General features: G+C 40.3%; 1 protein-coding gene across 1 annotated transcript in view; it reads left to right on the plus strand.

The window, feature by feature from the left end:
• Window positions 1-27,815, plus strand: part of CNTNAP5 (contactin associated protein family member 5) — a 1,040,042-nt gene that overhangs the window by 706,526 nt on the left and 305,701 nt on the right. The window contains exon 13 of the mRNA XM_024981085.2: window positions 26,700-26,900. Within this exon, the coding sequence (XP_024836853.1) occupies window positions 26,700-26,900 (201 nt within the window). The remainder of the gene's footprint in view (window positions 1-26,699; window positions 26,901-27,815) is intronic.

A 27,815-nucleotide genomic window follows, 5' to 3' on the forward strand; every position in this document is an offset into this window, starting at 1 on the left:
CAGAGTGTCAGGAATTCCTAGATTTACTGTTACACAGACTCTGTTGAGCCCAGGGTACATGGAACTCTGAGAAATCACAGCCACATTAAGCATTAATTTCTGCCTTTCTCCTTTTTTATTTTTTCCACTTCCCATAATTTATCTTAGACTAAGGCTGTGGTCCATTCCATCAATGACAGCTTGAAACAACAGATATTACCTTCATGTCTAGTCCCCTACATATAAACGAGTTCTGTTCCAAGACTGTGTTTGTAACTTCAATATGTACATAAGTCCAACAAGTTAGTCAAGGCACCCAACTAATACAATCAGCTATACAGTACGGTACTATAATAGGTTTATAATACTTTCACACAAATAATAGATAAAAAAACAAGCACAAAAAATAAAGAAAACATTTTTAACCTGCAGTACAGTACCTTGAGAAGTACACTAGTAAAGTGCAACAGCTCATATACAGGGGCTGGCATTGAGTGAGCAGTCAAGAAGAGTTACTGACTGGAGGAGGTACAGTGAAGAATTGTCAGCAATAGGAGACAGAGGGAAAGCTGCAATTTCACTCACACCTGAGGTTGATGAAACACACTTTTGCATCTTTGAAAGTCTGAAACTTGAAGGTTTGTATGTAGGGGGCTTACTGTATTCTAAACTGAGCTTGAGTCACTCCTGCTATTTGTAACCTTTCCTACAAGTCCAAGAGTGAAAAGTGTCCTGCTGCTCCTCATTGTTCCAAGATCCATCATTGCTCTCCTGTATCCCCAAGGCCTATTCTTCTCCCAACATAAGTGTCACTGGTGGAAGGAACACAGGTTTTGGAGTCACATTGCTGTTCCTATCTTAGCTCTGGCACGTTCTAGTTGTGTGACCTTGGACAAGTCATTCAACATTTCTGGATCTTGGTTTTCTTTTTTTTTTTAATTTTATTTTATTTAACTTTACAATATTGTATTGGTTTTGCCATATATCAAAATGAATCCACCACAGGTATACATGTGTTCCCCATCCTGAACCCTCCTTCCTCCCCATACCATCCCTCTGGGTCGTCCCAGTGCACCGACCCCACGCATCCAGTATTGTGTATCAAACCTGGACCGGCGACTCATTTCATATATGATATTATACATATTTCAATGCCATTCTCCCAAATCATCCCACCCTCTCCCTCTCACACAGAGTCCAAAAGACTGCTCTATACATCAGTGTCTCTTTTGCTGTCTTGTATACAGGGTTATTGTTACCATCTTTCTAAATTCCATATATATGCATTAGTATACTGTATTGGTGTTTCTCTTTCTGGCTTACTTCACTCTGTATAATAGGCTCCAGTTTCATCCACCTCATTAGAACTGATTCAAATGTATTCTTTTTAATGGCTGAGTAATACTCCATTGTGTATATGTACCACAGCTTTCTTACCCATTCATCTGCTGATGGACATCTACGTTGCTTCCATGCCCTGGCTATTGTAAACAGTGCTGCGATGAACATTGGGGTACACGTGTCTCTTTCAATTCTGGTTTTCTCAGTGTGTATGCCCAGGAGTGGGATTGCTGGATCATAAGGCAGTTCTATTTCCAGTTTCTTAAGGAATCTCCACACTGTTCTCCACAGTGGATCTTGGTTTTCTTATCAGGGACATGAAGATGATAAGATTGTCTGCCTTTTGAGATTAATCTGAGGAATATGTTATATATGGCAAGTTCCTTGTCCCAAAATGTAGATGGTCATGAAACAGAGTAGACAGATATCATGATGTAATATTAACCATGACCTCTTTCACTCTTACTGCTCTCCTAGTAGTATAGATAGAACCTATATGGCCATCTGAGTGGTGAAAATGAAAGTCAAAGTTGCTCAGTCATGTCCGACTCTTTGCGACCCCATGGATTATTCATGGAATTCTCTAGGCCAGAATACTGGAGTGGGTAGCCTTTCCCTGCTTCAGGGGATCTTCCCAACCCAGGGATTGAACCTAGGTCTCCCACATTGCAGGCCAATTCCTTACCAACTGAGTCACAAGGGAAGCCCCCAACTGAGTGGTTCAGTTCAGTTCAGTTCTGTGGCTCAGTCATGTCCAACTCTTTGAGACCCCATGAATTGCAGCATGCAGGCCTCCCTGTCCATCACCATCTCCTGGAGTTCACTCAAACTCATGTCTGTTGAGTCGGTGATGCCATCCAGCCATCTCATCCTCTGTCGTCCCCTTCTCCTCCTGCCTCCAATCCCTCCCAGCATTAGAGTCTTTTCCAATGAGTCAACTCTTTGCATGAGGTGGCCAAAGTACTGGGGTTTCAGGTTCAGCATCATTCCTTCCAAAGAAATCCCAGGGCTGATCTCCTCCAGAATGGACTGGTTGGATCTCCTTGCAGTCCAAGGGACTCCAACACCACAGTTCAAAAGCATCAATTCTTCGGCACTCCGCTTTCTTCACAGTCCAACTCTCACATCCATACATGACCACAGGAAAAACCATAGCCTTGACTAGATGGACCTTAGTTGGCAAAGTAATGTCTCTGCTTTTCAATATGCTATCTAGGTTGGTCATAACTTTTCTTCCAAGGAGAAAGCGTCTTTTAATTTCATGGCTGCAGTCACCATCTGCAGTGATAATTGAGTGGTAAAATGTAACCATTTCCTCTTGCCAGCAATGGTGTTTTTATTCCTTCTGTGTTGCCACAAATTTCAGAGACCTTAGAAGCCTGGAGGGAGCATGTCTGAGGGGAAACTTCCAAGATCAATAAAGCAAAATTAGAAGGAAGAAACACTCTGACAAGATTTTCCCTAGAACCTGACATTTCAACTGACTCTACTATTTACTTTTTGCCATTTTGAATTGTTAACAAGACACCTTGTCAACATGTTAAAATATGTTTTCCAGCCACACAGTTTTTCCTCTGTGCAGTATAATTGCATATTGATATGCAAAGTTGTCTAGAACCACTAACAAAAACACATTTATTTCCTGTCTTGATGGATACAAAACCTGTTTCACGTGGCTAGACCTGTACAGAGACCATCAGGCACTAAAGAGAAGTTTGCAAGGAAGATACGGTCAAATCTTGAAAGCAAAACTTGTTTTCCTTCTCAAATAGCTCCTAATTCATTTGCAAGCCACCTTGGGAATTTCTATGTCTTATTACTGTTGCTGTTATGATGCTCTGTTTCTCACTCCTTTGGCAACAGGCTCTGTTTTCATTAAAACTCATCAAAGCATGCATGATGGAGTAGGTAGGCAAGCTGCAATTGAAATCTCTCTAATATACCTGCACATAATTGTGCAGTGGGATTGCAGGTAATAGATTATCATCCAAGTCATTGACAGAAAGAAAAAAAAATGCCCATTCAGTTAAGTCTAATAGTTGTTGGCTTTGCTTTCCAAAGTTAGAGCAATGTCATTGAGGTGACAATCTTACGTATGGACTGCACAAGAGTCTGTCAGTATAGAGGAAATAACAGTTACTCATGACACACAATGGGACGACTCACTTATGACACATTTGTTTCCCCCAAACTTCGTAGTACATTGGTAATTTTTTGAAGCTGTATTTTACATCAAGAGGAGTAGAATTCAGTTTCTGGTGCCATATGTATTTGTAATCAAGTTCTGTCTTGGTATCTCCTATTGGCTGATTTCTATCCCAAACACTCCAGTTTACACATACACACACACACACCAAAAAGGAAGTATTAGCTTCCATTATCTGCCAAACTCTTCTACAGTTTGTAGAAGCTGGACTGGGCTCAAGTTCTCTAGGTTCTGCCATCGTGGCAGAAGTACTGTTGCCAAAATATAGTGACTTGATTACAGACCGGGTAAAACTGTGCTAAATATCTGTTGGTCATGAGACTAGTTCGAGATGCATTACTTTGAAATATTGTTCTTTTCTTTACAAATGTGTTAATGAGGCTGCTGCTGCTGCTGCTGCTATGTCGCTTCAGTCGTGTCCGACTCTGTGTGACCCCATAGACTGCGGCCCACCAGGCTCCCCTGTCCCTGGGATTCTCCAGTCAAGAACACTGGAGTGGGTTGCCATTTCCTTCTCCAAGGCATGAAAATGAAAAGTGAAAGTGAAGTCGCTTAGTCATGTCGGACTCTTTGCGACCCCGTGGACTGCAGCCTACCAGGCTCCCCCGTCCCTGGGATTCTCCAGGCAAGAGCACTGGAGTGGGGTGCCACTGCCAAGGCTACTGAGTTATAGAAAGAGGATTCCAACTAGAACCAGCAGATTTAAGTCTTTGGCTCTGCCTACTTCACCATACTTCTTATCAAAGGACTGGAAAGCATGGAAGGCAATCGTCTTCTATTTGAATCAATATGCATTGGTTGTTTGCTCTGTCCAGGCACTGACAAGGCACTTAAAGTATAGGAAAGATTCAGATACGGTCACCGAATTCCACAGAATATATCATCTCAAGTCCTTGCGGTAAAAAAGAAACAAAACACCCAAATCTTTCCCACTCTGATTCATAATTCATACATCAGCAAGAGTGATGCTTTAAAAACAGGTCTGCCCATACCTTCTCACCCCTTTATCCTGCCTGTGCAAATCGCAAGCTTTTAATTCATGGATTATATTTTTTAAGGACACGATTGTCAGGATACATGAATTCATATGCATTAATTCAAACTCTTAGAACGATTTCTGGTACATATTCATCCTCCAAATTATCATGTTTATTATGTATTATAGTTATTTCCCTTGGGTCCACAAACAAGTCTTTTCTTTGTATCTCAGTCTCTCTCTCTGTAAATGGAGTGTTTGATGATGTCTTCTTATGATTGAGATGTAGTCAAGTTAAATGAATTAATGTTTAAACAATGTTGGAGAGTGACTGACACCTAAGAAACTGAGGTTTTTCTCTTTATCTCCACGCCCCCCTTCCCTTGGAACTGTGTCCCTTGTCTGTGGACAGCAGGCTCATCACAATCCAGGGAGGATGCTACAGACTATGTCTCCTGATGGTCCAGTTATTGTTGCTCGGTTGGGACTCACTCATGAGTGACATATGCACTGTGGCTCATTAGCAGTTTAATCAGTTGGAATAATGCCTGTATTTTGCTTCTATTAGGTTGGTACAAAAGTAATTGAGATTCAAAAATAATTGTAGTTGGTGTAAAAATAATTGTGGCTGAATTTTGCACCAACTGCAATTATTATTTTGCACCAACCACAATTGCTGTTTTGCACCAACTGCAATTACTATTTTGTGAGAACTGCAATTACTTTTGCATCAGCCATAATAACTTTTTAACTTCAATTACTTTGGTGCAAATCTCAATTACTTTGGCACCAACTGCAATTACTATTACTTTTGTGCCAACCACAATTACTTTTGCACCAATTGCAATGAATTTGCACCAGCCACAATTACTTTTGCACCAACCTAATATTCCAGAGGGACAGTTTGCTTTCTGTAGACCAAAGAAGTGTTTTCCAGGGGACTTTTTGAACTGAACAAGGATGGTCATCCAACTGCTTAGAAGACAGGAGACTTTTAAAATGTCAGTCTCCCTGTTTAATACATCATGCTGTCAGTCAGGGGCTTCCCAGGTGGCTCAGTGGTAGAGAATCCACCTTCCAGTGCAGGAGATGCAGATTCAATCCCTGAGTCAGGAAGATCCCCTGGAGAAGGAAATGGCTACCCACTCCAATGTTCTTGCCTGGGAAATGTTCTTGCCATGGACAGAGGAGCCGGTAGGCTATAGTCCATAAGCTCGCAGAGAGTCAGACACGACTTAGTAACAAAACCACCACCACACTGTCAGCCAAGGCGTAGTGACCACATACAGCTTCTAGAAGGCTGGTCTCTTAGGTAAAGCTGGGGAGTAGATTTGCTTGTGTGGAAGGCCCAAGCTTTAAAGTAGTCTCTCTGGACTAGCGGCAAACTGCATAATGTCCTGCTAAATTGGGCCATTAAATAAAACTACTAAGTTGTAAAGCTGTAGAATTACCATGAAATTAAAGCATTGTCACCTTTGAATTGCCAAGAGTTTTCACAGGCACTTAGAGAAATGCCTTTCACACACACCACTTTAGCAGGGCCAGTTGATTCCAGCCAAAGTGGGTGAGAACAAAAAGCACATGACAAAATTGGGGGAAATGATTGTAATGTGATTTTCATAGATTTAGGTGCTCGTTCATAAATGCACATCCATTTACTAACTCATTCCTTGGGTTATTTTATTAAATGTTTATTTACTCATTCATTAATTCTGCCATTTATTTATTTTTGCATTTATTTTTTCATGGGCTTGGTTATTGACAGGGCTTCCCAGGTGGCACAGTGGTAAAGAATCTGCCTACAATGTGGAAGATCAGAGTTCAATCCCTGGGTCAGGAAGATCCCCTGGAAAAGAGAATGGCAACCCATTCCAGTATTCTTGCCTGGAAAATGCCATGGGCAGAGGAGCTTGCTGCTGCTGCTGCTAAGTCGCTTCAGTCGTGTCCGACTCTATGCGACCCCATAGATGGCAGCCCATCAGGCTTCCCGTCCCTGGGATTCTCCAGGCAAGAACACTGGAGTGAGTTGCCATTTCCTTCTCCAATGCATGAAAGTGAAAAAGTGAAAGTGAAGTCGCTCAGTCGTGTCCAACTCTAGCGACCCCATGGACTGCAGCCTTCCTCCATCCATGGGATTTTCTAGGCAAAAGTACTGGAGTGGGGTGCCATTGCCTTCTCCGGCAGAGGAGCCTAGTTACACATTACTCATTCATTCAATCAATCAGTCAGTCACTTAGAGTAAGTCCCCTACATATGAACGAGTTCTGTTCCTAGAGCACGTTTGTAAGTCCGATTTGTTCATAAGTCCAATAAAGTTAACCTAGGTACCACAATCAGATATATAGTACTGTACTGTATTTTTCACGCCATACATAAAAACAAGCACAAAAAATAAATATATACATAAAAACAAGCATAAAAAATAAATATATACATAAAATCAAGCACAAAAAATAAAATATCTTATTCTTACATTAAGTACCTTGAAAAGTACAGTAGTACAGTTTAACGGCTGGCATAAGGTAGGTGGCACACGTGTTCTCATCTTTGAAGGTGTGCAACTTGAAGGCTTATATTTAGGGCACTTACTTTATTCAGCTGGTTACTTATGATAAGCCATTAAAATAACCTTTGAGCACTGGCTGGACTAAGCACCAAGGTTTCACAATGGATGTTTGTGTTATTCTCAAGAAATTCACAGTTCAGAGAGGGAATCAGATGTTGTAACAGTTTTTACACCTGGTATGGAAAATAGAGTAGCAACCAATAGTACAAAAAGAGCACAAAGGAGGCAGTGGTTATATCAAGGGGTGCATGGAGACGGGACAGTGCTCAGAGAAGACGTGCTTGAAGAGATGCCCTCTGAGCTGAATCTTATGCTAGAAACAGCTAACATTTAATCAAGTTTCTATTTGTTGGAGATGCCATGATAGGCACTTTACATTCATGAGGCCATTCAGGTTTTTTAGAAATCATGTGAAGAAGGTATCATTGTTTCCATTTTACAGAGCAGGGCACTGAAATCTTGAGAAGCTAAATAAATTGTCCAAGTTCTTGTCAGGAGCAAACAGTGAAGTTGGATCTAATTTGTGATTCCCATTCCTGGATTCCTAGCCCAGATGACACAAATGCTCTGAGGCCAATGAACACACAAGTGTCGGTTCAGGCAGACCCTTCCTATCCCTGTGTTCCTGCCATCCATTGGTGAAGGCCACGGTGGAAAGCTTTTCCAGCAAGTGATCCTGCAGGGAGAAGATCTGTATCATTCCTTCTTGGATTGTCACTTTTTGTTGTTGAGTCACTAAGTCGTGTCTGACTTTGCAACTCCATGGACTACAGCACAACAGGCTTCCCTGTCCTTCACTATCTCCCAGAGTTTGCTCAAACTCATGTCCATTGAATCTTTGATGTTATCCAACCATCCCATCCTCTGTCACCCCCTAATTGTTCTAAGCATTTGATGAAAATTATATGAAATAAAGTTGCTTAAGTTTTCTTTCTTTTAAAAATGAACTGAGACAAACATTTAAAATGGAATTTTCTAGGCCTGTTCCCAGCAATGTTTATTCAGTAGGTTTAGGACTACAATAAACGTGACATTTTTAGCAAGCACCTGAAGATTTTGGATCTTGCGAAATATCTATATTAAGGTGATTATCACAGTGTACAGCATTTAATAATTGCCTTCCTTCTTTGTCTCCCCACTTCTAAGTAGGGTGGGGGAACTAGTCAGTGATTAAAAGAGATGCTCTTTTTAAGACCTGAACACAAGGCTTATCCTGCCCTTTCTTGATGGAACTTTCACAGCACATTTTTTATTGTGGGTACCTGGAAAGCCCTTCCTCGTGGTGTACGGGGCTCAGGACACAGTCCAAACAACCAGTATTTATTGAGGCTCCTCTGTGCTCCATGCTGTATAAGCCACTATAAACCACTGACCCTTGTGCTCTAGGACTTATGCTCAACTTCCAGCTCTTAAAACCTTTCCCTTTAGGTCATTCTATTTAATTTGTCCAGTTATCCCGTAGATTCTCAACACCAGGGATATCGAGCATGTTCACTTCTATAAGACAGTTTCTTCATCTGTATAATAGGAATGATCAGTTAATCTTACCTCAGTGGGTTGATGTGTGGGTTAAATAAAACTAAATAAACAATGTACCTCATGTGCTCAGTACAATATGTAGCATTCTCTAAGAGCTTCTAACATAGAAGCCACAATCAAGCAGCGCCATCGTCTTGTTTGTGTGTATGCTCAGACATGTCCGATTCTTTGCAACCCCATGGAGGGTAGCCCAGAAGATGCCTCTGTCCATGGAATTTTCCAAGCAAGCATGCTGGAATGGGTAGCCATTTCCTTCTCCAGTGTATTCTCCTGACCCAGGGATCAAACCCACATTTCTGTGCCTCTGTAATCATAATGAACGGTGTGCATGTGTGCTCCATCGTGTTTGACTCTTTATGACCCCATGGACTGTCAGCCTGCCAGGCTCCTCTGTCTGTGGGATTTTCCAGGCAAGAACAGTGGAGTAGGTTGCCATGCCCTCCTCCAGGGGATCTTCCTGATCCAGAAATTGAACCTGGGTTTCCTATATCTCCTGCATTGGCAGGCAGATTCTTTACTGCTGAGCCATTGGGAAGATCTAAATGTTGAAGGAATAAGGGACAGAAGCAATTAAGTAAGGCTTTGTTGGAGGCATAGAGCTTAGTTATGAAGTTGAAACATATGTGTCTTGAGTTAGGCAGAGAAGAGAAAAGAGGCAAAATCAATCTTGAAGAGCTCAGGGACATCATGGATGTGGTGATGCAGCGAGCTTGTGCCCAAGGGCTCCTTGACTCGTTTGAAGGCTCTTGGCTTATCCGTGTGTTTTAATACAGTCTTACCTTTGGGCAAACACTTTTCTTGTTCAGGAGAATGAAATAACAAGTGGGAGTCAAAGGTTTCTCCTAGAAATCTTGCTTTTGCTTTGAGCCCAGAATTCTGGAGAGAGATGATGAATCAAAGTCGGTCTATACATTACAAAGAATAAAAAAGCCCAAAAGGTACTAGCAGTTTGTGATTCCACATTTTGTGATGCAAGGGAAGCAGAGGGACCCTTGGTCTAGGAGCTTTTATTCTTCATGAAGCTTCACAGCAGGTGAGCTCAAGTCTCAGGAGCACCAATCAGCCATGCCTGCTCTGTGCAGAGTTTGACTCTGTTCTATTTGTATCTGCTTGTAAAGAGGAGCTGATAAGAGACATTGGCTGGGTAGACCATCTGTGGTGACAGTTTCCATATGGTATTTTCCCTGCCAGCTGTGAGTGTCCTGGCTAACTCTTATGACTTAGATATGATTTTGTTCTGGAATGATATGTACTCATCTCCTTCTATAGACTGAGCCCTTATTGTTTGCTCCTATGACTTTCCTGTCCTTCACCTTTCTCATGGCTCCCCCTTGAATCCACATAATCAGTAAACATCTGCCCAATCCAGCATCGGCGGCAAGTGCTTGGGCATGGTTTGCATCCCAGCACTGACACTTCCTAGTTTTGTCAAGTTATGTGATCCAAGGAATAACTTGGCTTCCTTGTTCCTTAGTTGCCTTCTTGGTCATTACAAATAGAGCCTATGTATGAGACTGTTGTGAGTTTTACAGGAGTTAATCATTGTAAACCAAAATTATTTTCATCACTCTGTTCCCAGAAACATTGACACTGGCTTCTTGGTGTTTCTGGGATGCAATGATGAAAATGAAAGTGAGAGTGAAAGCCACTCAGTCGTGCCCAACGATTTGCGACCCCATGGACTTTACAGTCCACGGAATTCTCCAGGTCAGAATACTGGAATGGTTAACCTTTCCCTTCTCCTGGGGATCTTCCCAACTCAGGGATCAAACCCAGGCCTCCCACATGGCAGGCAGATTCTTTACCAGCTGAGCCGCAAGGGAAACAATGATGAAAATAATAACTAATAAACTTCAGGAATGTGTAACACCTGGTGCCTTGAAAGCGCCCCTACAACTTAATCCAACAGCAATGACGAATACTTCCATTTGAAAATGGAAGAGCTACCATGGCATGGATGATTGACTTTGATAATACTTTTAAACTTTTATTACATTAATTAATTAATTAATTTTTGGCTGTGCCCCATGCATACAGGATATTAGTTCCCCAACCAAGAGTGGAACCCATGTCTCCTGCAGTGGAAGTGCTGAGCCTTAACCACTGTACCACCAGGGACATCCTGGAAATAGTGTTTGCTCTTGGAAAACTATTTAGTCCGTTGTTCTTAGCTGTGTGTGTGTATGTGTGTGGTTGTAAGAGCACATTCACATGGGTTTGCTGGGGCAGAGTAGAATGGTTTTGAGCCTTTTCTACATGTGAAGCATTGTGTGAAGCTCTATCTTATTTTCCTCAAAGTTTTTATTCTGAAAAATTCAAACCTACAGAAAAGTTGACAATACTAAAATGAGCATCCATAAACTTTTCACCTAAACTCTCCAAACATGAACATTTTGCCCCCATTTACCCACATTTGTGCTACTCTTAGCTCCTCTCTCCCTCTCTCTCTCCTGTCCTTTCTTTGTCCTCATAGAAAAATGTTTATTTCTAAACTATTTGAAAGCAAACTGTAGACATGGTGATAATTTAAATCTGAAGACTTCACTTGTAGCAATACAGACAATGCTATATAAGCACAAAACTAAAACTATGGTTTAGTTTTATTTTTATAGGAAGAACAATAAAGATCACTTTAATGAATGTTATCCAATATATAATTCATCTTGTCCCTACACTGTCTTTTATAGCAATGTCTTTTTGTTTGACTCTCAAGCACTTTCTATATGTGGGATTTAATTGCCCTGTCCTTTTAATTTCTTTTAACTAGAAAGCCAGGTCCCCCACACCATCTTGTTTTGGTCATTTTTCATGACAGACATTAAGTTTTTGAAGAGTACAAACCAGTTGTAAGTAAAATGTTCCAAAGAGGAGAGCAGTGAGAGAGGGATAGAGTGGGAGTTTGAAGTTATGAGATGTAAACTATTACACAGAGAATAGATCAACATGGTCCTATTGTCTAACACAGGGAATTATATTCAATATCCTGTGGTAAATCATAATGGAAAAGAATATTTTTCACATATATATTTCATATATTATGTCCAACTCTTTGCAACCTCATGGACTGTAGCTCACCAGGCTCCTCGGTCCATGGAATTCTCCAGGAAAGACTACTGGAGTAAACTGCCATTTCCTCCTCCACATCACCTTTCTGACCCAGGGATTGAACCCATGTCTCTTGCATCTTCTACATTGGCAGGGAGAGTCTTTATCTCTGTACCACCTGAGAAACCCCCTTGTATCAGTTGAAACTTATAAATTATTTTACTTTAATATGTTTTTACTATTATTATTATATTTATTGATGCTCAGATTGTCCCATGTATAGCTGGTAATGATCCCTTTAATTCTGTTCCTATGTCTTTTGTGAGTGACCCCTTTAATCTTGGAACACTTGCACGCTTTCTAGTCCAAGATGTTCCAAGATGTTACAGTGAACTTTGCCTGCCTGACCCAGACTCAACTGTTTTCCCAAAGAAGCCTAGTTCCTTTTTGTAGCACATGGTATTTGAAAATTAAAATCTAGATGTTTGGTTTGCTTATTGCTTCTTCGTCTTTTTTATGGACAGAGGTAAAAAAATGCATGTGTGTGTGTGTGTGTGCTTATGAATTTATATACTTAACTTTAATGCAAATCCACCACCATCAGATTTTTTCTCATCATTCCATCATCCATATGTATTTCTCTTCTCACATACTGAGAAACTATCCCAACAAAATCAATATATGTATACCTATGGCTGATTCTCATGATGTACTCTGCATATAAGTTAAATAAACAGGGTGACAATATACAGCCTTGATGAACTCCTTTTCCTATTTGGAACCAGTCTGTTGTTCCATGTCCAGTTCTAACTGTTGCTTCCTGACCTGCATACAAATTTCTCAAGAGGCAGATCAGGTGGTCTGGTATTCCCATCTCTTTCATAATTTTCCACAGTTTATTGTGATCCACACAGTCAAAGGCTTTGGCATAATCAATAAAGCAGAAATAGATGTTTTTCTGGAACTCTCTGTCTCAGTGAACTCCAGGAGTTGGTGATGGACAGGGAGGCCTGGCGTGCTGCAATTCATGGGGTCGCAAAGAGTCGGACATGACTGAGCGACTGATCTGATCTGATCTAATGGCTGATTCATGTTTATGTTTGGCAGAAACTAACACAATTCTGTAAAGCAGTTATCTTTCAATTAAAAATAATTATTTTTATTTAAAAATAAATAAATTTAAAATTGAAAAAATATATTTTATAATTTATTCTATCCTATAATACTAATCAATAGATTCAGAATCAAATAGCAATGTCACTACTGATAACAAGGTAAAGTTTAAGATTGACTTGAATTTTCCACTTTGTTTTTTAGACTATAGCCTCAGGATATATATAGCTGAACAAAATACTATATTTTAAAATTTACTTTAATTATTTTTTTCTCCTTTGTGGTTATCTTATCTATTTAATATATAGTCAGGCTTTTTTGTTTTTTTTTTTTAAATATTCAGTTGTGGTGTTTGTCTCTTTTCATCTTTATGATTTAATTTTATGTTTTAAAAATGTAAAATATTTTCTTATTACAAAAATCAAATATAGCTACAATGTTTGACTGGTTACATCTTGTTCTCTCTCATAGTCTTCACCCTGTTCTTACAAATCTGCTCTATATAATCATTTAGTTTATCCTTGTCTGTAGCCCTATTTCTCCTTTATTCTTACAAAACCCATAGCATAGTCTTTTGCACCTTGTTACCCTGAAATGATTCTGTCTATCCTGGAAATAATTCTAGATCAGTTTAAAGAAATTTTATGTGGTCTTTATTATGGTTACACAGTATTTCACTGTGTCAATTAACTATCCTCTATTGAATCAGACAGCTCTTGGTAGATATTTATATTTTTTCCAATATTCTGCTTTTTGCAATAGATATTCTGGGCTGCATGGCAGAGTTTCAAGTACATATCAAAACATAGTTTCCTATCATATCACTTTGTGGTTGATTTTATGTACTGTTACTGAAGCCAGTAAAAATACTGGTAGTCTGTTGAAGGTTTAGTTCAGTGATAAGTGAATACCTACTGTGGGTCAGGGGCTAGGAAGGCAAAGACTTATGAGACATTCTTTTCCCTTGCTGAGCTTGCAGTTTATCGGAGGGTCTGAGTAAACAAGTTGATGTAATAGTACTTGAGTGAGACAAACACGGGATGCTGGTGGAGTTAGAAAAGTTTTCTCTCTGGAGATGAAGTTGGTATATCATTGATACTGTGATGAAAGAAAGATGAATAATTTCACTTTCTTCTTGAGCTTTCATTTTGTCAATCACCTTCAAAACCAGAATTTAAGATCCATGGAAGAAGAAGTAGATTCTTCCATTTTCACAAAGCTTTTCTACTTTTGTGACCTGGAGAGAGGCAACATAAATGTTGGGTATCCTTCCTGAGGACTTGTTTTTTAATCACTAAGTCTGAACCCATGCAGATGCTATGGACTGCAGCACACCAGGTTTCCTTGTCCTTCACTATCTCCCAAAGTTTGCTCAAACGCATGTCCATTGAGTTGGTGATGCTATCTTACCATCTCATCTTCTGGCACTGCCTTCTCCTCCTGCCTTCAATCTCTCTCAGCATCAGGGTCTTTTCCAATAAATCTGTTCTTCACATCAGGTGGCCAAAGTATGGAAGTTTCAGCTTCAACATCAGTCCTTCCAATGAATATTCAGGGTTGATTTCTTTTAGGATTGACTGGTTTGATCTCCTTGTTGTCCAAGGAACTCTTAAGAGTCTTCTCCAGCACACAATTCAAAAGCATCAGTTCTTCAGTGCTCAACTTTCTTTATGGTCCAACTCTCACATCTGTACATGACTACTGAGAAAACCGTATCTGTGACTATACAGGACCTATGTCAGCAAAGTGATGTCTCTGCTTTTTAATATGCTGTCTAGTTTTGTCATAGCTTTTCTTCCAAGGAGCAAGTGTCTTTTAATTTCATGGCTGCAGGACTAAGGCAAACCTTTTACAATCAGCTTCTTACCCTGTGAGTTCCATCTTGGCTACCTTAACTCTTCTAAAAAAAAGTATGTACTCAGTCACTCAGTCATGTACAATTTGCGACCCTCTGGACTGTAGTCTGCCAGGCTCCTCTGTCCATGGGATTTTCCAGTCAAAAATACTGGAGTGGGTTGCCATTTCCATCTCCAAGAGATCTTCTCAACCCAGGGACTGAACTTGCATCTCTTGCACCTCCTGCATAGGCAGACAGATTCGTTACCACTGTGCCACCTGGGAAGCCCAGGGACTACTATTTACTGTATACTTGTGATTCAGGTACTGGGTAATATATATTCTCTTAGAGTGAAATCCACATGGTAAAGTATGAGGTAGAAATTGTCTCTCATTTGCATTTTGAGGAAACAGAAGTTCATAGAGGTTGGAGAGCATTCCAGCATCACTCTGTTAGTAACTGACAAATGGAAGGATTGAATTCAAGTTGGATCCAGTGCCTAGATTTTTCCTCAGAAAGCACCACAACAGTGCTTATCACAAAGATGCTCCTAAAGACCTCATGAAAATGTCTCATAGCAACCAAAGCCCCTCCATGATCATGAGGTGACTTTGATTTGCAGTCTACTTTCCCTTCTTCCCCTGCTCAGGAGGTGGGCACAGGCTCAAAGCTGTGGTTTTTCTGGTAGTCATGTACATATGTGAGAGCTGAACCATAAAGAAGGCTGAGCACCGAAGAATTGATGGTTTCAAATTGTGGTGCTGGAGAAGCCTCTTGAAAGTCCCTTGTACAGCAAAGGGATCAAACCACAACCCCATACATGTTGCTGTGAATCTTTTAATTTCCATGGGAACTTCTTTCTCAGAAGCACCTATGAATCCCTTGAGCTCAGGGTCCAGGATGGTGTTCAGCCTGGTAACCTTCAAGATACTCAGCTCCTAAGTGTGTTCTGCACACACAAGACTTTTCATGAATTTTCTTTGGATAAACCAGTTAATCAGAAACAAACAAGCACCATGCAATTGCACATGAAATCCATTCAAGATCACGCCCCCTCCAAGATCAGAAAACAGATTCCCCAGGCCTCTTTGATGATGCCACTGATTTTAAAGCAAAGGAAAAGAAAAATAACCCACCAAAGGTATATAAGAAGTAAAGGCTCAGCAAAGTAGTGCAATAAATCATGGCCAAGTATGTTGTATGGAAGTCATAAAGTGTGTGGTCCATGCGGGCTGGTGGAGGAACGGCAGTGGCTGGAATAGGTTCCCCACCCCCCCGCAGCCTGCAGTGCCTACTTTCAGCTAATGCACCGTGCATGGTGACTCCATCAGGAGCCTTAAATCAGTAATTCTCCCTCTTCCAAACAGCAGAAGCTCAGACACTAAAAGCAATCGTATCTTCAGTGGTTTTAGCAGACAAGGAGGATGCTCACCTTGACCTCTGGGCTGAGCCACAAGAGAGTGAAAACTCTTGCAGAAATTCTGAAGCCTTTTAAAGAAGTTGAAAACTGTTTTTCACCTCTTGTCTTCCTTCCTTTTAAAGGTTGAGGGGAAGGTTCACGGACTCCCTCATCAGGAGTTCCCAGAACTGTTCCCACAATGAAATGATGCCTCTGCTCCTCCCTGAATCACTTCATCAGCAGGGCTTGTGGCTGTTCAACTCTCATTTCGAGGCCAGCACCCTGAGTCAGCCTCTGAGTTCTGCTCAGTGCTGTGAGTTTGATTCAGTGCTCAGAGCATCACCGCTTAATGGGTATATCCAGTTTACAGATGTGGAGACTGAGGCTGTGGGAGGCTCCCTGTCTCTGCCTTGTTTGGGAATTTGGTCAGTGGCGGAGCTGGCAGCCAGATCTGTTGATCCCAAAGCCCTTGCTTTCCTCCATCACATCTGCCTTCACTAACCACAGAAACCCTTCCCAAGCCGATATCTACTCGGTAGATATTGCCTAAGATTTAAATGGGGAGATAAGGGACAAACATATGAAAAATTAAATAACTGTCAGTGCAAAATGACAAGAAATGGCATAGATGGTAAATGAATGGTAAAGACAGTGCTTTGAGAATTATTTAAGCTATCTTTACCCTTGGCATAGAAAATTCACTTTGTCAACTTAGATAACTGTACCAGAAGTGACCCTGGTGACCTTAATATAGACTTGTTTTATTGCAACAGGAGTATAAGTGAATTGGCACATTTTTCAAAGGACTGTAAGCAGCTCCCCACAGTGATTTAAGTTCAATTAAGCTGGGTATTGACAATCTGTAGACTTCTCTCTTCCTTCCAAGCATTATGAGAGAAAATTTACAGTTTTTTCCTTGCTCTGCAGAGTCAGATATGTGTGTAGAATGAGGTTTTATTAATCAGAGTTATCACGTGTTTCTGTCTCTTTTTTCACTTTTCTTCTGTTTGCTTTTTCTTCTTAGTGGTGATCTCCGTGGTAACCGATGGAATATTTTATAGCATCTGTAAGGACTACTATTAATAATAGTGATCATCACAATAATAATACCAATCAGATAGAATGAGAACCAAAATAAGAGAGTTAAACGCTTGCTCTGTATGTAAAGAATTTATTTTCTGAAATGAAAGCAAGAGTAATCAAGGTGGATCACCTAAAGCTCCAGGATGAAGGTTCCGAAACAGTTTTCCTGGGGTGATGACTAGGAAAGATTTCACAGGAAAGATACAGATATGGACTATTCTGGAATATCCTGCTATTGATACCCTGCTGGCACTCTGTGAAACCTCATTTACTTTTCTCTTGTTGATGTTGTTGAGTGTGTGTGTTTTGATCTTATCACTTGAAAATTATTTTACATGTGGATGCTTATATAATACGATAAGTCCCCTATATATGAACAAACTCCATTCTGAGAGCACATTCATAAGCCCAATTTGTTTATAAATCCAACAAAGTTAGTCTAGGTACCCAACTAACACAATCAGTTGTATCTATATGCATTATACTGTTCAGTTCAGTTCAGTTCAGTCACTCAGTCGTGTCCGACTCTTTGTGACCCCATGAATCGCAGCATGCCAGGCCTCCCTGTCCATCACCATCTCCCGGAGTTCACTCAGACTCACGTCCGTCGAGTCGGTGATGCCATCCAGTCATCTCATCCTCTGTTGTCCCCTTTTCCTCCTGTCCCCAATCCCTCCCAGCATCAGAGTCTTTTCCAATGAGTCAACTCTTCGCATGGGGTGACTGTACTAGGTTTTGAATACTTGTTACACAATGGCAACCCACTCCAGTACTCTTGCCTGGAAATCCCATGGATGGAGGAGCCTGGTAGGCTGCAGTCCATGAGGTTGCTAAGAGTTGGATATGACTGAGCGACTTCACTTTCACTTTTCACTTTTCACTTTCGTGCACTGGAGAAGGAAATGGCAGCACTGGAGAAGGAAATGGCAACTCACTCCAGTGTTCTTGCCTGGAGAATCCCAGGGACGGGGGAGCCTGGTGGGCTGCCATCTTTGGGGTCGCACAGAGTTGGACAGGACTGAAGCGACGCAGCAGCAGCAGTAGCAGTACACAAATAATACATAAGAAACAAACACAAAAATATAAACATCTTTAATATTACAGTACAGTACCTTGGAAAGTACATACAGTAGTATAGTACAACAATTGGCATACAGCGCCTGGCATTAAGTGAACAGGCAAGAAGAGTTACTGACTGGACAGAGAGGAGGTGGGATACAGTAAAGTGAAGAACTGTCAGCAATAGGAGACAGAGGGCAAACTGCAATTTACTCATGCCTGGCCCTGATGGAACACACGTTTACATCTTTGTAACTTGAGCATTCATATGTAGGGGACTTACTGTACATGCTGACGATTAACCTCCTCTTGATAAAGATTTCCTGAAGTCTTACAGAGTACTTAGTGCTAGCCAAGATACTGATGGTCCATGGATGAAAGACCAGTGTTGACCTGTCCATTCTCAAGGGAAACAGAGTACAGTTTCTCTATCATCAGCTCCAACCCAGCCTCAGCAGATCTCTGGGCATCCTCACTTACTCGTAATCTCAAGAGTGCTTATATTAGTGTGAGGCATTTGTGGTTCTCATATATGCCACTTTTCCCCTCAAATGATGGTAAGATTTTGAAAGAGTTTAGCATGCTTTATTCTCCTGTGTCTGTGCCCTGAGGACTAGCACACAGTATATACAGAATGATACATTTCACATCCTGGGAGGTCTCAAGTTTGTAAGAAGATAGACTTGAAAGCTAAATCCACAAAGCAACATAAGAAATGCTGTACTAGTCTTCATAACAACCCTTGTCATGTTTTTGAAATGAAGCCTTGGATCTTTATAACACATGCTGTTTGATGGCCTATAACTCATAAGTTCTTTATACTTAAAGATGGCATAATACCTTACAGCATCACTTATACTCAGGCAAGTGCACTGGACTGAATGCTGGTTTTTTTTTTCTTTTCTTTTTTTAGTTCTGGTTTATTTGCTTTACAGTGTTGTATTAGTTTCTGCTTTACAGAGAGGTGAATCAGCAGCATGCATTCATATACCCCTCTTTTTTGGATTTCCTTATCATTTAGGTCACCACAGAGTTTGCAAGGCAGAAATAGAGCCACAGATGTAGAGAACAGGTGTATTGACACTAAGGAGGAAAATAGGGAATGGGATGAATGGGGTATGCTATGAGATTGGGATTGACATATATACATACTATTGATATATGTATAAAATAGTTAACTAATGACAACCTACTGTATAGCACAGGAAACTGTGCTTAATGTTCTGTGGTGAGTGCTGCTTTTAAAAAGCAAACATTTTGTTTTTTCAGTTCAGTTTAGTTCAGTCGCTCATTTGTGTCCAACTCTTTGTGACCCCATGAACCTCAGCATGCCTGTCCATCATCAACTCCTAGAGTCTACCCAAACCCATGTCCATACAGTCAGTGATGCCATCCAACCATCTCATCCTCTGTTGTCCCCTTCTCCTCCTTCCCTCAATCAATCCCAGCATCAGGATCTTTTTCAAATGAGTCAGCTCTTCTCATCAGGCGGCCAGAGATTGGAGTTTCACCTTCAACATCAGTCCTTCCAAAGAACACCCAGGAGTGATCACCCAGGACTGGTTGGATCTCCTTGCAGTCCAAGGGACTCTCAAGAGTCTTCTCCAACACCACAGTTCAAAAGCATCAATTCTTCAATGCTCAGCTTTCTTTATAGTCCAACTCTCATATCCATACAGGATCACTGGAAAAACCATAACCTTGACTAGACGGACCTTTGTTGGCAAAGTAATGTCTCTGCTTTTTACTATGCTGTCTAAATTGGTCATAACTTTCCTTTCAAGGAATAAGTGTCTTTTAATTTCAGGGCTTCAATCACTATCTGGAGTGATTTTGGAGCCCAGAAAAATAAATCCAGCCATTGTTTCCACTATCTCCCCATCTATTTGCCATGAAGTGATGAGACCAGATGCTATGAACTTAGTTTTCTGAATGTTGAGCTTTAAGCCAACTTTTTCACTCTCCTCTTTCATCAAGAGGCTCTTTATTTCTTCTTCACTTTCTGCCATAAGGGTGGTGTCATCTGCATATCTGAGGTCATTGATATTTCTCCTGGCAATCTTGATTCCAGCTTGTGCTTCTTCCAGCCCAGCGTTTCTCATAATGTACTCTGCATATAAGTTAAATAAGCAGGGTGACAATATACAGCCTTGATATACTCCTTTTCCTATTTGGAACTAGTCTGTTGTCCCATGTCCAGTTCTAACTGTTGCTTCCTGACCTGCATACAGGTTTCTCAAGAGGCAGGTCAGGTGGTCTGGTATTCCCATCTTTTTCAGAATTTTCCACAGTTTATTGTGATCCACAGAGTAAAAGAGTTTGGCATAGTCAATAAAGCAGAAATAAATGTTTTTCTGAACTCTCTTGCTTTTTCCATGATCCAGCGGATGTTGGCAATCTGATCTCTGGTTCCTCTGGCTTTTCTAAAACCAACTTGAACATCTGGAAGTTCATGGTTCACATATTGCTGAAGCCTGGCTTGGAGAATTTTGAGCATTACTTTACTAGCGTGTGAGATGAGTGCAGTTGTGCAGTAGTTTGAGCATTCTTTGGCATTGCCTTTCTTTGGGAAAGGAATGAAAACTGACCTTTTCCAGTCCTGTGGCCACTGCTGAGTTTTCCAAATTTGCTGACATATTGAGTGCAGCACTTTCACAACATCATCTTTCAGGATTTGAAATAGCTCAACTGGAATTCCATCACCTCCACTAGCTTTGTTCATAGTGGTGCTTCCCAAGGCCCACTTGACTTCACATTCCAGGATGTATGGCTCTAGGTGAGTGATCACTTATAAATGCCATACAACTTTGTGTAATTTTAGGATGTACAATGTGTTGGTTTTATACATTTATATATTACAGTATGATTACCATGCTTAGCTAACACCTCTATATGTCATGTAATAATTTTCTTTTTTTCTGATGGGAACGATTAAGACCTAGTGTCTTGGCAACTTTGCAGTTTATAATACAGCATTGTTGACTAATTATTAAGCTGTGCATTAGATATCCAGAATTTATTTATCTGCTAATCACAAGTTTGTGCACTTAAACATCTATCCATTTTTCCAAATTTGCAGTAATTAATACATCATGATATTGACATAAAAATAGACACATATGCCAGTAGAACAGAATAGAGAGCCCAGAAATAAGCTCTCACATAAAGGATCAACTGATATTTGACAAAGGAGCCAAGAATACTCAAGAGTAAAGGATAATCTCTTCAACAAATGGTGTGGGGAAAACTGGACAGGCAAATAATCAGACCCGTATCTTATACTACTCAAAAATTAACTTGAAAAAGAGTAAAAGCTTCAACAGAAGGTCTGATGGCATAAAAACCTAGAATAAAACATAAGGAAGAAATCCCTTTGACATTCTGACAATGATTTTTTTTACTCTGACAACAGAAGCACAAGAACAAAAGAAAAAATCAGCAAGTGGGACTACATCAGATTAAAGAGCTTCTGTACAGCACAAGAAATAGTCAACAAAATTAAAAAGCAATCTCGGAAATTAGAGAAAATATTTGCCAGCCATTTATTGGATAATAAACATTTAAAATGCATAATAACTTATTTTAGACTAACTAAGATCCTTAGTGAATTGAATAAGTTTCTGCCAGTTCAAAAAATCTTCAAATGCAGTCCTCTCTTAAGCAGACAATTTGTCTTGAGTAACTCAATACTTGTATTCCTTTAAGCAAATTAGAAAGAGTGGCTCTGTTTCCCATCATGGGACTGAATACAGTAAAAGAAACAATAGAAAATGACCTGGGTAGCAAACTGTGGTATCAAGGGCAATGATTTTCTAGGTTTCTGGGTCTATGAGGACTAAATGACATATTCTGTTGTAGACATTTCTGAAATGCAAGGAATGAAAATAAATCTAGAAACACATGAGGCTATTTCAGAGTGAAAAGGTAATTCAACAAGATAACAATCATTTATTATATACAGCAGCAGCTATATCACAAGGAGTCTGCTAGCTAACCTCCTTTGCAGGGTGAGTTTCCTACCCCTAACTCTCTAAGGATTGAAGTCCCAGTGCTCATTTTAATGTCATAGAAAAGTTTGAATATAAAGATTTTTCACTCTTTTGCATGCCAGACAACCAGTTACGTGTCCATGTAAAACATGATACTGGATCATTTTATCATCATGGATGGAACGATTAATATAAATATAGTGTTTACCAATGAGGAAACTTTAGAGATGTATATAACTTGTGCAAAGTCTTCCTACTAGAGTAGAACATAGACGTTCATCAGATGGGCGGGTTTCTAAAGCCAGGCTGTCTCATGGTACCTTGAAGCCTTAAATGCATCTTTAGAGACTAGCAGTTAGGGTGGATGCCATGTGGCAGAGGGATGGTGCTGGAGGCACATCAGCTGAGGTGGTGTTTGGAGCCTGGAGGATTTTATGATGCTCTGCCAATCATAGCTTTTAGCTGATTTCCTCCTTGGTCTCTGCATGAAACTGGACTTACTTGAGTTAGAGGGAAACCTGTTTGGTTTTCTTGTGTGAAAATCCAAGTTCACAAACTACCAGGGGGAAGCATTTTCCATTCTGGGACTCTTGAATCTGGTATGTTTTCCCCATGGATCTGCAGAGAGAAGGTCAAGCTTAGTGTGTTTCTCCTCTAGATGTTTGTGGATCCTCCTTTCTGGACTGGGAAACAACCTTCTTGAAGCAGGCTATCATGAGAACCACAAGAGACCAGTCATATCTTCTTGTTTTTAATGCTTTTGTTAATATCAGCATCAGACATCTGCGAGCTCCTGGTTTTGGAGATGTCATATATCTTTTTCTAAGTGATACACACAGATCCCTATTAAATACCTAATTATTTAGTTAATAATAGAATTCCTCACACTGATCTCCTCTCTTAATCTTTACAACCATCCTCTACAGTTGGCATCATTGCTGCTTTTTAAAGTATAATTGATGAAGAAACTGAACTTCAGAAAAGTAATCATTTGACCAAGTATGGTTAGCCAATAAGTGTAGGGCTGACTTACAAATCTAGATTTTCTGAGGCCAAAATTCACGCTCTGTCCATTGCCCACTGACTAAATTTACCATCTTGAACATTTAGCTCATAAGTCCAGTTTTATTTATAGTATATGTAGGTCCATGCATGGATCACCCTGCAGCTGCTGCTGCTAAGTCACTTCAGTTGTGTCCGACTCTGTGCGACCCCATAGACGGCAGCCCACCAGGCTCTCCCGTCCCTGGGATTCTCCAGGCAAGAACACTGGAGTGGGTTGCCATTTCCTTCTCTAATGCATGAAAGTGAAAAGTGAAAGTGAAGTCACTCAGTCGTATCCAACTCTTAGCGACCCCATAGACTGCAGCCTACCAGGCTCCTCCGTCCATGGATTTTCCAGGCAAGAGTACTAGAGTGGGGTGCCATTTCCTTCTCCGATGGATCACCCTCTGTCCCCCTAAAAGCCTATTCAAAATGAATGATACTTGAGATCTTTCACCTACACCTTCCCTAGCTAAAACTACCTGTCCCTACTTTATTCCATGTATCAGGAACATCAGCCATCAAAGCTGACTCTCCTGAGTGGCATTGACCCCTGGCTTTTCATGTTTCATCAGTTTCAGGGCCTAATCTGCACAGCAACCCAGGAAGTGGGAGAAAAAATAGAAAGTGAGAAAAAGATAACATCCAGTTTTCTTCTTATTTTTAGTCTTTATGTTTCTATCACCCAGGAGAAAAATAATGAGATGACAAAGGCTGTCTTTGAAATGAAACCACCTAAGAGACCCTAGGTTTCGAGTAATCGTCTCTCTTCCTGTTGGTCAGACCGTGCTTGTGACGTGTGTTAAGTGAACTGAGGGGCGGTTTTGGAGCCCTTAGTTGTTCCTTCGTGTCTTCTGTCTATCGCATATATCAAAAAGTGCCAAGAGTTCAACTCTGAACATTTCACTCCCTGGGCCCAGAGGAGGGGTTTGCGATATTCGTGGCTTTGGGATAAAAGATTGTCTCTCTGATACCACTCTTTCTTCTCCCTCTTGCCAAAGATAGAGTAAGATTTTGGAAAAAAAAATGAGCTAATGAGTAAATGAATAAGCAAATTGTTTAAGTAGTGTATGAACACTGGATGGACAAAGGTATGAAAATCAGTGTACATTTAGAAGGAAATCCAAATTTGTGTACTTTAGTGATGCTGTGAGGAACAATTTTGGAGTCAGACAGATTGGACACATTGAGACTAGGGACAAGTTTACTTTCTCTTTCCTTCTTATATCTGTATCTATATGGATACCTATAATATCTATGTTTGTTTCTATATTTATATTGATATCTACCATGATTGTTATGAGTTCTGGTGATAATGTATGTAAAATATCTTAGAATGGAACAGTAACATGGCATCTCATTAGAGTTCTGTTTCTTATAAGTACCATGGACATTTCAAAATTGGCAGTTTTTATTTCTCCCTCTACAGTGTTGTATTATTGAATGACTACTTTGTTTATTTTATCGACATTTGTCTGTACTGGTACCAACATTTTTGAAATTTCTGGTTCATTGTTTGTGTAACATTATTATTTTTACCAATACGAATCAAGCCTTATTTTTGCTTTCAAAACCAAAATCCAATAACCTGATTTTTTTAGACTTTATAGAAAATGTCATTCAATTAAACATTGGAGATATGGGCTAAAAGGGGGTTGGTTTCGGAAAAGAGTGTTAAGAAGAATCAGAATGTTTGAGCATGGTTTAATTTTCTGCTGCAATAAATATTTCCTCATTTAGGAACTGTGAAGATCAAACTTTCTCTTCCTCCCTTTTCTAAAAATATATTGAAACTGAAGTTCAGGGCAATGAAGTTACTTATCCTAACTCATATACAGAGTTGAGACAGAGAAAGTAAAACCAGGGATACTGCTTGCCAGTTGTTTTTAATATTATTTTCTTTTTCATGGCCAGCTGCCACCATCATGCTTCTAAGTAGTGCTGGTTATATACTGTAACTAGAAATATTTGTCACAGTGGCAGTGTATATGCTTACCATTCTCATCTAATAGATATGTTGTGGGTCATTCCTTTACTTCTTAGACTCTGGTTTCCTCATCTGTGAAACTAAATGACTGAGAGAGAGAGAGGACGGAAACCACATGATGTCTGGGCAAGGTTCTTTTTCATCTCTGAGCATCTATGAAGAGTAATGATGTTATTATGTGGGCAAGATTCTCAGATGACAAAAGCTTTTCAAGTCCTCCTATTTCCTCTTTCACTTTATTTGTGAGCAAGTTCGGAATTCAATTCTATGTCTGATTGCTGAAAATATTTCAGTCTATTATTCCAGAATGTCTGATGCATCCCCAAATGCCTTGTGACTTCATAACTTCTTTTCTTAAAACTGATGATAAAATTAAGCCCCTCCAAAAGTGAAGTGACTTGCCCAAGTTTGTTGTTCATAGAATAGCTTTCAAGTCCAGATCTCCCAAGCTCTAAAAATAAAATTCTTCTCCTCTCTTCACCTTCCATTCTTATGGATAGAAGGCAAAGCATGTTCTCCTTCCCTGATCTTTAGGCCCTCATCTCCACATGCTGTTTTAACGTAAAACTCTTAAAATATTTTTGGTAAGTAGAAGTACCATGGAGAATAAATAACAAGCTTCAGTTAAGTGCCTTGCATGTATGTGTGTATTACACATTCTCATCCTTGTTATGATGTATATGTCACACATGCTTTCTGTGAATAGGTCTTATTTTCAAAGTGGTGCTTATGGTTCTCTGAGAAAATGATCTATGCTAGTGCTTCTCTTGTGAGGAAGAGTGTGTATCACTATCTGGAAGTAGTGTCTTTGGAGTCAGACATCCTGGGTTCCAATTCTCACTTAGTCATTAACTAACTATATAATCTTAGAAAACCTGCCTGGTTTTCCTTATTCACTTTTCCCTCATTTTTAACATGGCAGGACCAACTCCCTCTGATTTAGATGATGTCAGTTTTATTTATTTATTAATTGGAAACGTTTAACATTTTATTTTTGTTCATTTAATTACCGACAGGTTGTACATTTGATAATTTGTCAGTGACCTATATTCTTCTATGTGTATCATCACCACAATAGTTATCTTTGAGCATATTTAGTTACATTCTACTTCTGATCACAAAATATCTCATTTCTAAGTTCTTCCCGTTCCAAATTGTCCTTCCCACAACTGATGAATTCATTTCCTTTTATTCCTGTTCTGTTGTCTGTTTCTATTTTTGTTTTATGACTTTTCATAAATCATGTCCATTTTCAATGAGATAATGGACATTAAGCATAGAACTTGTGGAGTAAGGGCTTCACAAATTTAGCTCTTAAGATAATTAACCCCCACACTACCTCTGGGTGGAACTCTAGGAGAAAAAATTCTCGGGTTAAATTCTTATGAGTAGAGCACTCAAGTGGCAATTAACTGATGCACCTGCAGCCACCAAACATCACACTGCTCACACAATCCTGTTTCATTTTTCCAGCTTTTTGGAGGCCTTTAAGCATGATCATCTTTTCACCTTGCTTGGGTTGTGTTTTCTGGGCAGAGGACAAGATCTGGACATTGATGCAGCACAACAACACAGAATTGACCCATGTGCAAGGTGCCAACCCTGAGAAGCCCTACTCCATGACCTTGGACTATGGAGGCAGCCTGGAGCAGCTGGAAGCAGTGATCGATGGCTCCGAGCACTGTGAGCAGGAGGTAGCCTACCACTGCAAGAGGTCTCGCCTGCTCAACACGCCAGGTAAAAAACACCCCTCCTGGGCCCCTTTGCATGTGCCATACTGGGGGACCACGGTGTGACACATGGGCCCCCAACCCTGGAATATCAAGGAGAGAAAGGTTTGCCAACCAGGGGGCTGCACCTACATGGTTCCCTATACATGAGAAAAATGCCACCAGGAGAGACACTTGATGGGCTAGTTCTTTCTCTGGTGCCCAGGCCGTGACCTCAAGGGGGTTCTGTAGCCTCTCAAGTGTTTCTCCTCAAATCAAAAAAGGGACAGTAACAACACCCATTTTGCAATACTGGTGAGAATGGAAATTTTCTTGAGAGCAATGACTCTTGAACTAGATTTAGAAAGTGTGAAGGAGGAAATGGTTTTTCTGGCAGATTAGAAAGCATCAAGGATTTCAGCTCATTCACCAAACTGCAGTGAGTTATATTTGGGGAAAGGATGCATAATGGGGCAGTATTAGGCAATGAGCTCAGTGGGCAGGCTGGCACATCCTGTGTGTTTACAGTACTCATGTTATCTGAAAAGTGCAGGCCTGAATTGAGATGACTCTTTTTTTTTTTTTAAAGGGTATACTACTTTATTACCATTTAATTTTCACCAAGAGTTCAAGTACATGCTAGCTTTATGTTCAGATTTTTGAAATGAAGATAGAAAGGAAAATAGCTCTAAGGATGCAATGTATTTAACACTGCACACTATATTCAACAACCAGACAATCCAGGGGATTTAATGGTACACTTAGGAGCACAAGTATAGGGACAAGCCCTGGAAATGGAGGGAAAACCTACCATTCGGGACTGAACAGAGGTCCCTGGTTGTTGACAGAATCTCCCCTTGACTCTAGAATTGAGACAAATCAAGGGAGTCTGTCGGTATGCAAAAACAACTGAACTCAGGACAAACAGTAACAGGATAGACTG

The sequence above is a fragment of the Bos taurus genome, chromosome 2, assembly GCF_002263795.3.
Source record: "Bos taurus isolate L1 Dominette 01449 registration number 42190680 breed Hereford chromosome 2, ARS-UCD2.0, whole genome shotgun sequence".
In the NCBI taxonomy this organism is placed as follows: Eukaryota; Metazoa; Chordata; class Mammalia; order Artiodactyla; family Bovidae; genus Bos; species Bos taurus.